This window comes from Synchiropus splendidus, chromosome 18 (assembly GCF_027744825.2).
Source record: "Synchiropus splendidus isolate RoL2022-P1 chromosome 18, RoL_Sspl_1.0, whole genome shotgun sequence".
Taxonomy (NCBI): Eukaryota; Metazoa; Chordata; class Actinopteri; order Syngnathiformes; family Callionymidae; genus Synchiropus; species Synchiropus splendidus.
The window spans coordinates 12,953,056-12,968,367 of NC_071351.1; the positions used below are offsets into that span (position 1 = coordinate 12,953,056).

The 15,312-nt window shown below is 43.7% G+C and overlaps 1 protein-coding gene across 7 annotated transcripts in view; it reads left to right on the forward strand.

The window, feature by feature from the left end:
* The window catches only part of LOC128749131 (cadherin-4-like), a 247,847-nt gene that overhangs the window by 114,468 nt on the left and 118,067 nt on the right, over nt 1-15,312 (forward strand). Inside the window, exon 3 of one of the 7 annotated variants that reach the window (XM_053848399.1) lies at nt 7,014-7,028. The exons of the other annotated variants lie outside the window; for them this stretch is intronic. Within the exon in view, the coding sequence (XP_053704374.1) occupies nt 7,014-7,028 (15 nt within the window). The remainder of the gene's footprint in view (nt 1-7,013; nt 7,029-15,312) is intronic. 7 annotated transcript variants of the gene reach the window in all.

A 15,312-nucleotide genomic window follows, 5' to 3' on the forward strand; every position in this document is an offset into this window, starting at 1 on the left:
GTTCCAAGTCCTGGAGCTATTCCCTCATATTTGTACCATCACAGTGTTATTTAAACTGTAAACTCCCTTCATATACTGACAGAGTCCTTGTGGGTGACATCTTTGTGTGACGCAGGATTCAATAATTGCTGAGTAAAGCTCACATTTGGAGTGATGTTCTGACAATTATGTGACAGCAGAATGCAACATAAGGCTTTTTTTTTGACACACTATGAGTGCACATGCTGTGCGGTCATCCTCACACCTGAGTGGTGCCTAGTCTCCTGCAACTAAAGTCACTCCCTCCAGCTTCTCAAGTCGCCTTAGAAAAGTAAATAATATGCGGGACTTAAGCTAGTGGAAAGTCCACATGGCGGCTCAGTGAGGCCGAATTGTCTATTGAAATCCAAAAATGTTATAGATGGGGCCTTTTCTGGCTCCATTAGATCATTCGGAGGTGCCATCAGCTCAGTCTTGAATGTGAGATGATCTTCAAATCTGTGCTCTGATTGGTTAACATGTCACACCAGGGATCAGATTCTTCAACTGGAGCATTTGAAGTAGCTGAAATGTGTCACTGGAAATGCACAGAAACATGTTGCATCCCATGTTGTCGGGTGACAGTTGGTCACACGGAATTGCACCGCTGCATGCGCTTTCTGTATATCAGTTGCTTTTGGTGCGTGCATCGTATTTGTTGTGAGCATTCCACTTGAGTCTATAAACAAAAATATACACGTATAGCAGACTGTAAAAATACTGTAAACTATACAACTGACAACGCGGAGAAGCAGCGGCTCTACTTCGAGTCTCTCCCGAGTGACTGAACTTCTCATGGTATCTCGAAGGAAGACGCCCGCCACCCGTCGCAGAAAACTCATTTCAACCGCTTGTGTCCGGGTTCTTATTCTTTCGGTCATGACCCACAGCTCATGACCATAGTTGAGGGTTGGGACGGAGATTGATCGGCAAATTGAGAGGTTTGCCTTTTGGCTCAGCTCTCTCTTACACACAACAGTGCGGTAGAGCAACTGCAATACTGCCCTTGCTGTGTCGCTGACCAATCTCGAACTCCCTTACCGCCCCCACTTGAGAACAAGACAGACAAGACAAGACACTCATTCCTCAAAGAGAGAGCAATCCACCCTTTTCCAGTTGAGAACCATGGCCTTGGACTTCAAGGTGCTGATCCACATCCTAGCCGCTTCACACTCAGATGCAAACCAATCCAGCGAGAGTTGATGGTCGCACCCTGATGAAGCCATGCAAACCACATCATCTGCAAATAGCAGTGACTGAATCCTCAGGTCACCAAACCGCAAACTTTCCCCACCAGAGCTGCGCCTCAAAACCAAAACAGCATGTAAACCAAAAACAGGATTGATGTTTCCTTCCTGACTAACTCAGATTAAAACAACCAAAGTCAAACTGAAACCAACTCTGTCCGTAATGCCTCTAATTTCCTGTTAAGCTGATCTTTAAGTACTTGTACTTTATCACTGTCACGATACCAACGAGTAAACTCACTGTTTCACCTCCTCTCGCCTCCATCCGCACATTGGCTAATTCATCTCATTTCCGTCTGGGGGTTACTTTTATCTCCCGCTTTCCTATGTTAGCCTCCGCAGCGTCAGACGAGTGCTGCCGGCTGCTCCGTATTCAGGGGATGTTGTGCCTCTGGTGGAGAGTGATTGTGCCAGTGGCAAGGAGGTCAATTGGAAGAAATTGTGTTGCACCCACTGTGGAGCTGCAGCGAGGGGGAACAAACTGGATATTAGCCCGATCCATGTAGGCTGGCATGTTTACACCATCTATCCCCCACCACTTCCACCACCCACTCACACAAAGGCACTTGCACATCTCTGCAGTTTGGTCAGCAGCTGACAGGGAGGACGACATTGTCCGGGGCCTTATGAAATCTTGTCGTACTTTGGTGTAAATGTGGATGAGATTTCTAAATAAGGAACACCGGCGCGTCTATACCCGCTATCTAGTTTTCCAGCACATAGAAAACCACACTCCTTGAATGGAGCTGGGTCAGCGGTTCTGAGTGATTCATTCAAAGTACTACTTTATTTTGTCAAGGTAAGAGCTGAGTCTGTAGTTGAGTGGGATACATTGTAAAGCCTCGAAAATTCAAAGGTCAGCAGGTAATGTCTTTACACCCATGCTACAGAAGGCTGTTCTGTGAGCCAAAAGCTTCAGAATACATCTGTTCGCCCTCTTTTTTTTTTTTTTTGCTTAAAGACAAGCCTTGCTGGATCGGTAGTCCGAATTTCTCCCGGAGCAGGAAGTTGAGCAAGTAAACGTGAGTCATAATTTATCACTGGAGCTCTATCTGTAGGCGTACACATACTAATGAAGTTTGACACCAACAATTTCCAGATGAGGCCTTTTGTTGTGGTGATGAGTAATTAACATCAGCCTACAAAGATGTTGGTGTGAATATTTAATCATTACAAACCCGGCCGTGTTAAAACTACAGCTCATGTATAATGCATGCTAAGTGACAGCGATTGGAGCGTCTCTCCTCCATATCTATAATTCGCCTCACCATCCTTCCCCCAGGTGAATTATGCTGTGAAGAAGCTATTGTGAAGGTGCTCTTCCGAGCCCTTTATTCAATGTTTTAATGTTGTGTACTGCATTATGTATTGATGTAACATCCACAGCAATAAGGACTGAGCCTCTGTTTAATTCAATTACAGGCGTGGGTGTTGTAAAAAATACACCTAACCTCATTGTCTCTGCTGTCTAAACTGGGATGCCGCTTCCTCAGCTCCAAGTTTCCCTCACCTTTCCTGCAACTGCTTCCCTTTCGTTTCTCACCATTCCATTCTTTTCTAACTAAGTTGCTCGGCCACACACCGGCTCTTCAGCCTCTCTCTCTCTCCAACTCGCACAATGACTTCTCAATCCTCCCACACTTTTTGCTACAGAACACCACTGCATTTGTTTCCTCAAAGATGCCTGTGAACAAAAACCATCATCCAGGAAGCAGGTATTACCAGATTGGATTCTGTCATGTTGCGAGCACTCACTGCGGTGAAAAGGAAAGATGGATGGAGTGATTATCAAAGAACACATTGTTTGACATTTAGCTGTTAGTTTTGGAAATTATTTCCGATTTCCTTCCGGGTTTTCAGAGTAGTGTTTTTCTGGAGCAGAAATGGATTGTGCTCAGCGTCTTGTTCTTGCTCAAACGCACGTCCTCACTCAGCATGTTTTTTTTTTTTTGTCTGGAGACAGAATTGATCTATAATAACAGAGCTTGGCTAAATTTTTCACATTCACAAGCACTTTTCTCATCAATATGTCCGCGTGGGTTCCGAGATTTTGCGAATTGCATTTATCAAATCCAAACTTTGTTTTGAGGAGCGTTGCACCTTGTGAGTGGTAGCAAGTAGAGAGACAAGATTATTTGTGCACAGTGCTCGATGCTTCCCTGAAAAGACGTGCGTGTGTGAGTCATTGTGAATCGTATTCTTCTCAGTTAAGTTTAATTCCTACTTGTAACCAGCTATTTATTAGCTTCAATCTGTTGGTGTTTTCAGGTTTGAATCGAGTATGTGTAGAGTTTAGCCACTTCACCACTGTGGCTCAATAGGCTAAATGTATTGTTTCATCTCGCATAATTTTGTTTGTTGTGCGCTTAACGGAACTACTCAGGACTCCCTCAAATGATCCTGTCTTCGAGTCAAAATACTGAATGATAAAAAGAAAAAAACATACTTAAGGACATGGAAAAAATTCAAATGTATGTATGGATTTTATGCCATACATTTCTCTCCGGTTTCCTCCCTGCCTCACACTCCCAGTTGCGACAAGTCTCCCCCAACATGACTTCAGTTGGGTGAAAAGTGGATGAGAATGAGAGGCGACTGTTGTATGAACCCTCCCACTCAGAGCAAAATGAGGTGCACAAGCTAACAGAAGATTTATTAATTGTGACTCAGATTGTCCACCACGATCTAGATCCCTGATTTCAAGGGATGCTTGTGAAAAAACAACAGCAAGACCTTTTCTTTTTTTTTTTTTTCTGCACTGCCCGTCAAAACAGATTAACCTGGAGCAGGCGAATGCTAATGCCTGCTGTTTTCAAGTCTTAACTTGAGAGAATGAGTCAGCCTAGTTAAGGTGCTGCTCCTGTCACCCTGGCTTTGGCACGGGCTCAAGACAAATCCGAGTGTGTGTGACATGGCGCAGCGCTTCATGACACGCTAATGACTAAAACGCCGTGGAATTAATGGTTATTTCCTTGGAACTTCGGCAAAAATTCAATACTCTGACTGAAAAATATCAGTAGTTCATGAGTTTCCATAGCCGTATTGTACTCTCCCTTAGCTAGCACCTATTGAGTATCCGTATTTGTCTAAAGAAAGCGGTAAAAGTAGGTTTGCTGAAACCAAGTGTAGGTGTTGGAGATTGATTCTTTCAACCACCTTCCCTTTCCTTCCAAGCATCAGCGGATTTAACAAGCAAACACTGGCTGAGGTGCTTACCCTCTGAGCCACCGCAGATCAACAATATTAATTCACTCCAAATATTAGTTTTCTCCCTCATTACCGAGCGTGGTGGTCCATGCTTGAACCCTAAGCTGTCCTCAAGGATGGAGGTAGTGGCGTGTGTGAATTAAAGCCAGCAGCGCTCTGGTTTCTCTCATCTCCAAGTTGTTTGTGTATATTGACATTGGCAATCATATATGGTTCCTTGGATCGCTCACTGAATTGTGTTGCCCTTATTTGTGCACCGTGTTTAGACAAGAGATACGACGGCCTCACTAAAAGTAACATCGCGCTCAGCCTAAGTGGAAGAGCAGTAAATAGGGAACGCGGCCTATCGTGAAATCCCCATCTGCTGTGAAGTGGGGCGCTGACTCTTTCAATCTGGGAGGCTCTGTGTTTCCACCTCCCCAATAGTGTTCTCACTTTTTCTCCAGTTATGTCTCTCATCTTTGATCTTGCCTCTGTGGACGTTTTTATTCCTCCTGGGCAATGACTCTGGTCTACTTTGGACAAGATTCATTGATATATTTGGGCGCGGCATGATTTTAAATCAAGATGAGCGCTTGTCTTCGAAAATTAACTGCTTTAAAAGAGTGTATTTATATTTCTAGAGCAGGAAGACACGATCACAAGGCTTCAGTGAAACCATTCAGCTGACACACGCCTTAATTACCATCTCTGCAAATGCTCCTCAGACTGATTCTACCAAAGATAAGAGAGTAAATAGCAATTCTTGGTCCTTTTTTTGATCACAATGGGCTTTTAATTCAGTTAGACCTGCAGCACAGAAAATGTCATTGGGTGTATTTCCTTATGACTGAAATAGGAAGTGAAGACATGCTGTGAAAAGGCGATGAGAACTGAGGTAGCGTATCGAATTTATTTGAGATTCAGTAAATATTGTGTGGTGCGAACACAGGCGACGGAGAATAAGACAGTTTTTCATCTTTCTAAAATGGCCTGTCTTAATGTTAATACTGACCTACACTAAAATGGAGGCGGCAACTGAGTTTGAGTGACCCCAGATTGTGTGCCAGTTCAATATGCTTTGAAAGACAATTCATATTATTGGCAGACATGAGGATCGATCAGGGAGGGAAGCCTCATCCATACGACCTTCAGAACTGATCAAGGAATGGCGGTCGATGTGTGGAACTCGCACACGATGTGGTGTTACTGTAGCTTTGATTCCACACTCAAAACAGACGCGCTCAGTCGCACTTACACCATTTTTTTTTTTTCCGTCTTGGACATCCCTTAGGGAGCGGCGGTTCCACATGAGACCATAGCGATAAATGAGGTCAGGATGGCAGGGTGGATTGTAGGGAGCAAACAGGAGACACTAATGAAGTATGAAGGGCTGAGCAGGGCCGTATGGTTACTGCCAAGTCCCCATTCCCTCCCCTGCAGGGAACCCGAGAGAGATGGAGGACCTTCGCAACAGGAAAGACCGCAAAGCTGATTGAAAAAGATACCAATTTGAGACTTGGATGATAATTGTTGGGGGTCCTTTCATTTTCTATTCGTCGGGGGTGTGACAGGCAGCCAACCTTGTTGAAAATGTCTGCGCTTATGGAATTAAAAGTCAGATAGTCCTCATATTTATGTGGTCAGCATGAAGACCACACACAGTGCTGTATCACTCTTTCAGAAAAATGATGCGATGTAAACCGACAGTCTCGATCAGCAGGCATTGCCAGGGTTACCTTGGGTGAAAGCTGCTTCTGAAAATAGTAGTTTACTCCAGTATCACTGTGCTGTATTCATATATGCCATGAATGGATTTACGTTTACGCTAGTGCCATTTACATGGCCACCTTGTTTCGCTCTGTCCACTACTCCAGGGAAGCGGTTTCACTCAGTGAGGCAGAGAAGAATGTTCATGTCTCCACGACCCCAGTGACACCGGCACCCTTTTAGCTTGGACTCCTGTTCAAGCACACAGCTCCATTGCAACAAACACCTCCCAGCTGAACTCCAGAACCCCCTATTTGCTCATCGCCACCTCTGCGGTCTGATAGTTTTCTTGCTATTGGCTGCCAGCGCACACCTCTAGCCCCATTTCTCAATCCCCCTAAGCCATACCAGAATAACCTGGGGGGTGGTTTAGTGAATGAATACCGCTCTTGTGCTGCCTGATATCTTCTTTCAATTTTCAGATTGTTTCACGCTGTGGATTTGTAAACACTAACATTGTTTACTCAATCATATTCCCTAAAAATCCCTGGACATATGAGGCATGTTTACAGAGCTTCATAGGTCTTGAGCTGTCAGTTGCTTCCCCTGATATTCCAGTAAATATAAGCCATCTTTCATTTCTTGTGATTGGTGGGAAGGTGCCGTTGGCTATGATGAGGTGGATTAATAAGATCAGTCACTTTGCATGGCATCTATCTTGAAAAGTGTCTGGTTTATCAGTTCGCCCTCTTGTGTCTGACTCCAGCTGACTTGATCTGCTCTGTGCAGCTTGACACCACCTTCCATCAGAAACAGATTATTCACAATTTCCTCTCCTCCTCGCAAACCCAGCCAGCGGACTCACAGGTACGTGACAGTGGCCGTCAGCACCTCTGGCAGACTCATTGCAAAACTGACACAGCTGTTCCTGGATGAATGAAGACGCTGCTTTCAATATGCATCAGTGAGCTTGCATCTGTTGTCAGGCCTTTGCTTTGACATGCCCTGAGCATGTCAGGAGCGTGGCCTTTTGCTGTCACCAGCCTCTCAGCGCGAGGTGACTGGAATTGTTTGGATGTGTCCCTTGGATGACCCTCCTCAGCCCCCCTTCTTCAAGTAAACATATGTGGTTGTCGCAAAATGTTTCAAAGCCCAAACAATCCGGCAGTACATCAGAGTTTTATTGAAGAATATCGATCATCTGGTCTGAGGTACTTATGAGTCAGAAGTACACAGTAGATGCAAGCTTTAAAAATGTGTCCGCTGAAAGAACTGACGTCCAAAACGACAATACCAGGAGTCATCGGGCTCCTACCACAATATATAGCTCTGGTCACAGCAGTATAGGGAGGCCAGATTTGCCCAAGAACCTGCATGAAACGTGTTTCATTCATGCACCGATAAGCGCTCTATAGGCTGCATCTTTCATCCCTGCCACTAAAATCGTCAATCTGCATTGGCTCCGCCCTCCATCTCTCCATAGATGTATGTTTTTGCCAGCCCAGGACTCGACTGAGGCTGCGATAATAAAATAATAACTCTTATCAAACCGTTGCAGATAGAGTGGAGGCTTCCTCTTTTCCTCCCTTCGCTGCTTTCTAGTCTTTAGTGTTGCTTGTCTGTGTGCTCCACACTCTCAGGCTGATTCCTGAACTGAATCTTGCTGCCATTGGGGCGAAACAGCCAGTGCTGTAGCTGTTGCTGTAGAAGTAGCCAGTAATAATCGATCTGTGGTGAACCACATTGCAGACTCTGCTTATACTGACTCCAGTCGGGGAAACTGTTGGACTGAACTTATGAGTTCTGCACTCCATAAAGAAGGTCATATGCATTTTGGGAGAAAAGAACTCTGAAAAGTGAGATAGAAATGGGAAACAGTGGCGGGATATTCTTGCTAATTTTGTATGCACGAGTCATGCAATACAGATTTTCAGTGGAATATATTGTGGCTTGACAATTAAAAAACAAATAATTAAATAAAGTTAAAAACATTCTGTATCTTTAAATGACTCTTCTCCCCCACCCTCCTTGTTATTCAGTGTGATGCTCTCTCCTTGACAGTAAAATATAGCTTTCTCCTTTCTCATTGACTGCTTCCTTTTTCTCCGTCTGTCTGCTGCGGACTCACCGTTTAAAAGGACATTAAAATAGATATGAGATAAACAGGGAAAACGGTGGCGAGAGAAACGGATGAAAGGCTGATTGGAGTGAAGGAAGCGTATGAAGGTGTGAAGAAGCGAGCAGCCAGAACCCTAAGTGATGCTGACGGGGACAAATTTGCTCCAGAGATGTGGAATTGTGCTGTGTGTAATTGAAACTGCAGAGCAGTGGGGAAAAAAAAAAAGTTATTTGCTATGAAATCCAGGGCTTTGACTGCGCCCCAAAAGTCACACCTGCTACTTTAAATTCCCATTGGCTGTTTCACTTTTGTCTTCAGATTTAAATGGTTTGGTCTCCCTTGAAGTGTCTTATTTTCTTTTCCTCCTCCGCCCCCCCAAACTTGGATTTAAAGTCTCTATATAAATCATCATTATTTCCTACATTTTACCTTTTCCGTCCCATCAGGGCGATTCATTGACCAACCCCTCTCTTAGCTTTCCAACCGCAGTAACTATTGTGTCCAGCCTCGGCTGTTCCCACCCACTGCAGGCTTCCTTCTGTTGCTGTATTCCCACTAAACAGAAGCAGCAGGCGGTGATGCTCTGAGCCAACAAATGAGCGGCGATAATTTAATTTCATACCTTTTCATTTAGCCACCAATAAGCCAAGGCGCAGACTGGCAATGTGCGTTCCATAAATTTCCCATGCTTGCTGCCTTTTTCGGGGCGTTGAAGAATCCCACTGGTTTTGGATGGGGTGAAATGAAGGTGATGTCAAAGGAAGAGCAGAAAGACACATCAGCCGTAATGACATGTATTTATATTACAATTTTAGCAATCATTTTGACTACTAGAACTATGACGGAAAGCTTGGTGTGTCAAACTTTAATAAATATTTGCTGAGCAGTCGCAGTTTCCCAAAAGAACAAGTTTGCAGACCTCATAGCATTACTTGATGGGCTGTGTTTGGCCCCCGTGCCTTGACTTTGACACACGGTTCTGTGGTTGAAAGCTCTGCTCTGCTCACCGCTCCACAGTCCTACGTGCCATATTGCTGCCAGATATTGAATTTGTGTGAGAAAGCCCTGCCCTGCCAACAATCGAATCACTTCAACAAGGCCCACATCACAGCATCATCTACTCTCCATTAGCTACTATCTTTTGGTCAAGCAAAACGTTGCTTGGGTCTTTTCCGTTCTGCTTCAAATCAAATCAATATCCCCGCAGGGACAGAGATTATCGATCGCCCCATCATCCATGGTCCCTCACAGAACCAGATAAAAGACGCTAGATTTGTTGTGCTAGTTAAAGAAAGTTGAAAACTGCCCAATAGAATGCATAAATAATAAACATCTCATTTTCTATGGTTTCGTGGCGTCCAGTCTTTCTTATGTACTGCACTCCACACTCTTATAAACAAACATTTAAACCTGAGAAACTGAACGCCCAGGTAGCTCTAGTGAAGATGAGACAGATGTGAAAGCCTCTGCGCTCAGAGTCAACGTTACCCCTGAGAGCTGTTTTGACAGCAGCAGCTCCGAGCTCAGACCACATTACAGCTCTGGTTTCCAAATGGGCATGAAGGCATATTTGAATACAAACATCATGAATGGGATGACGTGGTGGAGGATGATCGCACGTTTCCATCTCTGGGAAAATTCACAGTCCTCAGGTCACGTTGTAATAATGATAGTTCCGCCGCAAGCCTCGACCCGGAGTGTCCGTGCCTTGTCTCTCATTTGATCTGCTTGATCGGAGTCTTCCCGAAGGCTGCTCCTCTTGGATAGCTAGTTTGACTTGAGAGTGTTGTGTGCAAGAATGCTGGCAACCCTTCACCCAAGCAGGACTGTTTTATGACCAAAGTCAGTTTACAGCCGATAGGTCAGTTTGCTATTATAAGCGTTACAGACGACAGAATTTAAAGCAGAGCCCAATCTATTGCCACCAAATACCACATAGTGATGGAGGCGAGCGCTCACCTCTAAACTCTTCAAAGCTTTGTTAGGTCAAAGTGCAACATCGCAATCTTAAAGTAAACACAAATGTCTATTTCCCTAGCAAATAATAGCTCATTCACGCTGTTCAGGAATAAACTAGTATGCGGTTTAAACTGTAATCTTTTGCTGTATTTACGACGCAGCTCCATACAAGTGTACATGAATGTTGGCTGAATTTGCTCTTCTGTTGTGATATTGATGTCTTAATAAAAAAGAAGGTCTCAGCTTATGACACCGTAAACGGAGGTTCTGCCGGAAAAATGCATGAAACGCAATATGAAATGTTTACCGACGATAAATATTTCAGTGGCAAGCGCACGTGCGGTTACGGCGAGCTGTCTGTAATTAAAAAAACATGTTTACCTCCCGGTAGATTTCACATATTAATTCCGCTGTATATTGGACATTAATTCTGCTACATGTGGTCTACATCCTGGGGGGAAACATTTAACCTGGACTTGTTTTCATTGAAAGCTTAGGGTTGAATTCATTTTTCAGCATCAATTTCTAATTCAAACTACAAAGTTAGCTTGTCTTGTGATATTTTTGGGGCGTGTGTGAGGTCTTCCCAGTGTAAGGGAGCGGTGCGGCGCATCTAGAATTGCTGGTTTAGAAGCTCATTTTCTGTTTGCCACACAGGCCCAAACTCAGAAACGGCAGGATCTTTCTCGACTGGTCATCACTGCTCACACTTCATATTGGTCTGTTTCAGTTCCAGTCCTTCCACTTCATTTCTGTCATTCGTTGTGAAGGACTTTCAGAGGTAGAGATAACAAGTGTGTGGCAGACGAGCACTCGTAGTACCCCTCCTAAAAAAAAAAAAAAAAAAAAAAAAAAAAGAAAGCTGAGTGCTGGAAGCTAATGTGTTTGACCCTTTCCTCCATGTTGAAGTGCTTCAACACACTTGCAGGCGAATACATCAGCATGTTTATTAGAGAGTGCATCATATTTCTTCTGGGGTTCAGAGAAAAATGTGATTTGCTGAACACAATCTCCTTCCAAGTGACTGATCTTTATTGGAATACTTCACTTATAAACAACTCCTTTTTCCTCTAAATCTATTTTCTCTTCAGTCACCAGACGATTTTTTTTTTTTTTGACTTTTCATTTGTATCTGATTTATTTCATTTTCACGTCTTAGCCTCTCATGTCAACACGAGCTTGGCGACGTTTGTGGCGAATTATGAAATATTTGTGTGTCACAGCTGCGCTTGATCGAGTCTGTGTGGGTTTGTTGAGATTCCAGCTGAAGCCATTAAAAATGAAATCACCTCAAAATATGTTGCTTTTGGGATCAGCTCTGTCTGACTTGAAAGGGTTGTTGATTCTAGATGCTCCCATTATCTTTTATATGTGTCCCACATGGGCGTTCCCAGGCCGACTTTTAGCACACAGCACCCCCGCTGGCCAGGTAGTGAATCGCTTCTGAGGATTCACTGAATCGATACCGAATTGGGGAAGGTAGGATTGCAATGAAAACAGGACCATATTTCGACTTGAGGGTGGTGTGGGCGGAGCTTCTTCGTTGACCTGAACTTTCGACAGCTACACCCCATCGGTTGTCACCGAAGAAATGAGTGATGAGGGTCAGCGCTCAGGTTAAGTGACCGGGCTCCAAATCCATTGTCCCGAGAAACAAGCCACCACAGTCTTTCCAGTCGAGCTCTTTCACACAGATTGCACATCGATATGCACACAGGTGAGAAGATGGCGAACAATATCGGGCATAAATGGAAAGGTAGATGCACACAGATTTGCACATTGGCGCTAGGTAAGTGAGCTTATCCCCCCGGGGCGGAAGCTGAGTGGCTGCTCAGCGATCAGTGAAATAGAGTGTTGCTCAGCTAAGAGTGAGCTTCATTTTCCAGTATCTTTCTTGCTGAGAAAGACGCCGGCTCTAGTATCAACACTCCGGAGATTCTTATCCTCACGGGTGAGCAAGTCCAGTGGCCTTCAGACCCTGCGCTGTAATTCTAGTGGGGAGTTTGGTGTGAAAGCGCGGAGCCCCTAACATATAAATATGTCGTATGAATAGCTTTCATGAAGTATCTTTACTGTTCCGGATTATGGTTTCAAAAGGATACATTTTACAATTGACATTTTGATATTGGAGAATTCACCTGCCAAGGGATTTCGGCGGCCATGCTTTCCCTCCTCCATGTGTGTGTTGGTTTTGTGTATATGTGTGACTGTGTTTGTGTCAGGTCAGTGTGTAGCAGAGGGCGGTGTCAGTTCTAATCTGGGACATGGAAGGGATGGAAAGGTCAACCCTGCACCAAAACCCAGACAGACACACGAACGCACAATGGAGCCGATGATAAGCTCACATATAGACACACTGAAGAGCACGCACACAAAGAAGATATTTATAAAAGAACAGGACACGGACGCAAAGGTCAAGATTCACACAGGGAATTTGGTGTATGACACTGATCTTGCGTGTGGCCATGTGTGCTAGGTGCTTGTCGATTGAGTTCCCTCCGCTGGTATTTGGATGCCTTCGGATCGTCCTCAGGGGAGGGAGAGACAATGTAACATTGTGGAGTGAGACGGAGAAGAGGAGTGAGCCAAGACAGCTGAGTGTGAATTTCCTTTAAGTGCTCCATTTAGTGAGTCATTATTTTCGCTAAAGCCGCAAAGAGCATCTTGTTCCCCAAAGGAGTCACTCTCACCCGCCTCTTCTTCCATCGTGCCATTGGTTTTTAAATGAGTTTTCGCGCACACCTGCTGCTCTGGGAGTATTTTGGGGGGGTACCCGACACCCCACATCAGTGGGTTTTTCATAAATAATGATGAGCACAATGATCATTCCACTGTCTGTTTCTGGACAGTCTCCACCTTGAATGACTCTTGCCACCGTTGATCCAAGCTGAAGGATGCTTTACAGAGCTGTATTGCTTACTCATGCGTGCACGTGTTAAGGTGGTGAGTCTGTGGAATCCGTCCGCAGCCATACAATCAGCTCAGTGTGATAAACAGGATGATGCAGAGAACAAACCTTCCTGTCAGTGCAAATAAACATCTGCGGGGAGCTTCAGGGCAAGTGGGCCTTCTTTCTCTCGCACACACCGATAACAGCCAAACAGACATTGACTCACAAACGTCTTAATTCTCACACCCGCTAATTGAGGGATGGGAAATTACATTTACTTAGGAGCCACATTGAATCCTGGAAGTGCAATGAGAGACTGGAGACAAAAGAAACAAAGACAGGAATCCTTCACTTGAGAGGAAAATGTTCATGAATGAAAGAACTTCAGCAAACAAGGACACCGTATTCTGCACTAGAAAATCTTTTTTATGATTCGCAATACCCTTGATCGCAGTAATTCCAATGAGCTCGATGCGACAGTTGGCGGCAGTAGCATTCTCAAAGTCGCTTGGACGACACAGAGAAAGAAGAAAGTTGTTCAAAAGGACAGCTAGCAGGTCCATTAGTCAACATGTCCTGAAAATGAATTTGAAATTTTTGCTTTCAGCCCAGCCAGTAAGCACGAGGATGAGTCGAAGTAATAACTTCAGGAATAAAAACAGATAGTTCATCTTAAAAAATCCAAATAAATGTTGAACTAAATGAATATATTGGTGAAATATTAGAGTTTAGTGTAAAAGTACAAAACAAAGGCCTGACATTGACTCTGCTTTTTTATTTATCACAAAGGAAAATGGAGAAAACGAAGTCCTTTGTTTGTTTGATCAGTTTTACTGGCAAAAGGTCCCATGTGGCCCCTAATCAGCCCTGAGGTAAGGTTTCATTCATTAGTCAGGTGCTTTCTGAAGTGGAAAAGTCAAATTATCTATTCAGAAATTGACCTTGTTGAAGTGCCTGCAATTAAAAAATAATTCCTTACTGAATTATTTTCCTTTTCTTAATTGTGAATACGTCTTTTTAAATGTTACTTTTGTGTTATTTTCCTTTTTTTAAATTACGCCTTTGAAAATGTTCAGACTTTAAAACTTTACATTTTATTATTTTCCTTTTTTAAAATTTTCACTCCCACAAAATTTTATTTTTCTATTTTCTTTTATATTACATCTTTTCAGATTTTCCCTCAGACCTTTTAATAAAAAAAAAACATTTTTTTTTTACATCTTTTTAAAACCGTCCCACTCACACTTTAGCATTTTTTATTTGTATTTTTATTTTTATCATGGCCTAAAATTTTCCCTCTCATATTTAATAGTCTCAAAAATCGAGGCGGAATGTGCTGTAAAATCAGTAGAAGTTGGTGGCGATAATGGATATTATTGGTAGGGAGGGAGACCAACAGAGGACGACTCATTGCGACGGACTTGTCAGGCATGTTACTCTCTCTTTTTTTCCCTACCTGGAAAACAAAGGCCTTTGCTCGCTCTGCTTCCCGAGATAAGCAGATTGGTTTGTCTTTAGTTGAAGACAAAGGCAGCTCAGTCCACACAAAGGTTTATAAAATGGTTCCAGCGCACTGATGGAGCTCGGCGGAAAAAGCCTTTACCTGTAGCGTCTGAAAATGCCACTTCCCAGATCACCGATTAAGACATGCAAATGTCTGCCCTGATCATAGCTCATTTCCACACCAGCATGAGACTCAATCATGTGTCTGCTTCGCGGAGCGTCCATTTAAAAAGAAAACCAGTCCAAACCTCATTTCTTTCACATCAGAAAGAGACAACAAGTCAGTATCACTCCACTTTTCATATTTGATGGCAAATGTTTCATTTCTGGTTGAACTTGATGTCAGCTGCATTTCGCTTCACTGCCTTTTTCTCGCTCCCCTTCTGTCTCTTTTCATCTTGCAGAACAATGAGTGGTTCAGCAGACTTTGTGGCTCCACTAAGCGCTTGAAATGCTAATCTAAATTGATCTGGATGGGGGTATTAAAAAAAAAAAAAAAAAAATGGGGGTGATTGCTGTCAGGGTACACAGTGTGGGGCTGATTCGGAGCGGCATTAATATTAATGGTGGATGCCCATCACCGACAGCAAGTCACTGGCGGTCCCGCGATTGCTCGCTGAATACTAAGCAAATGAATCTGTGAGTGATCAGTTCAGACACACACAAACACAGCCAAAGCA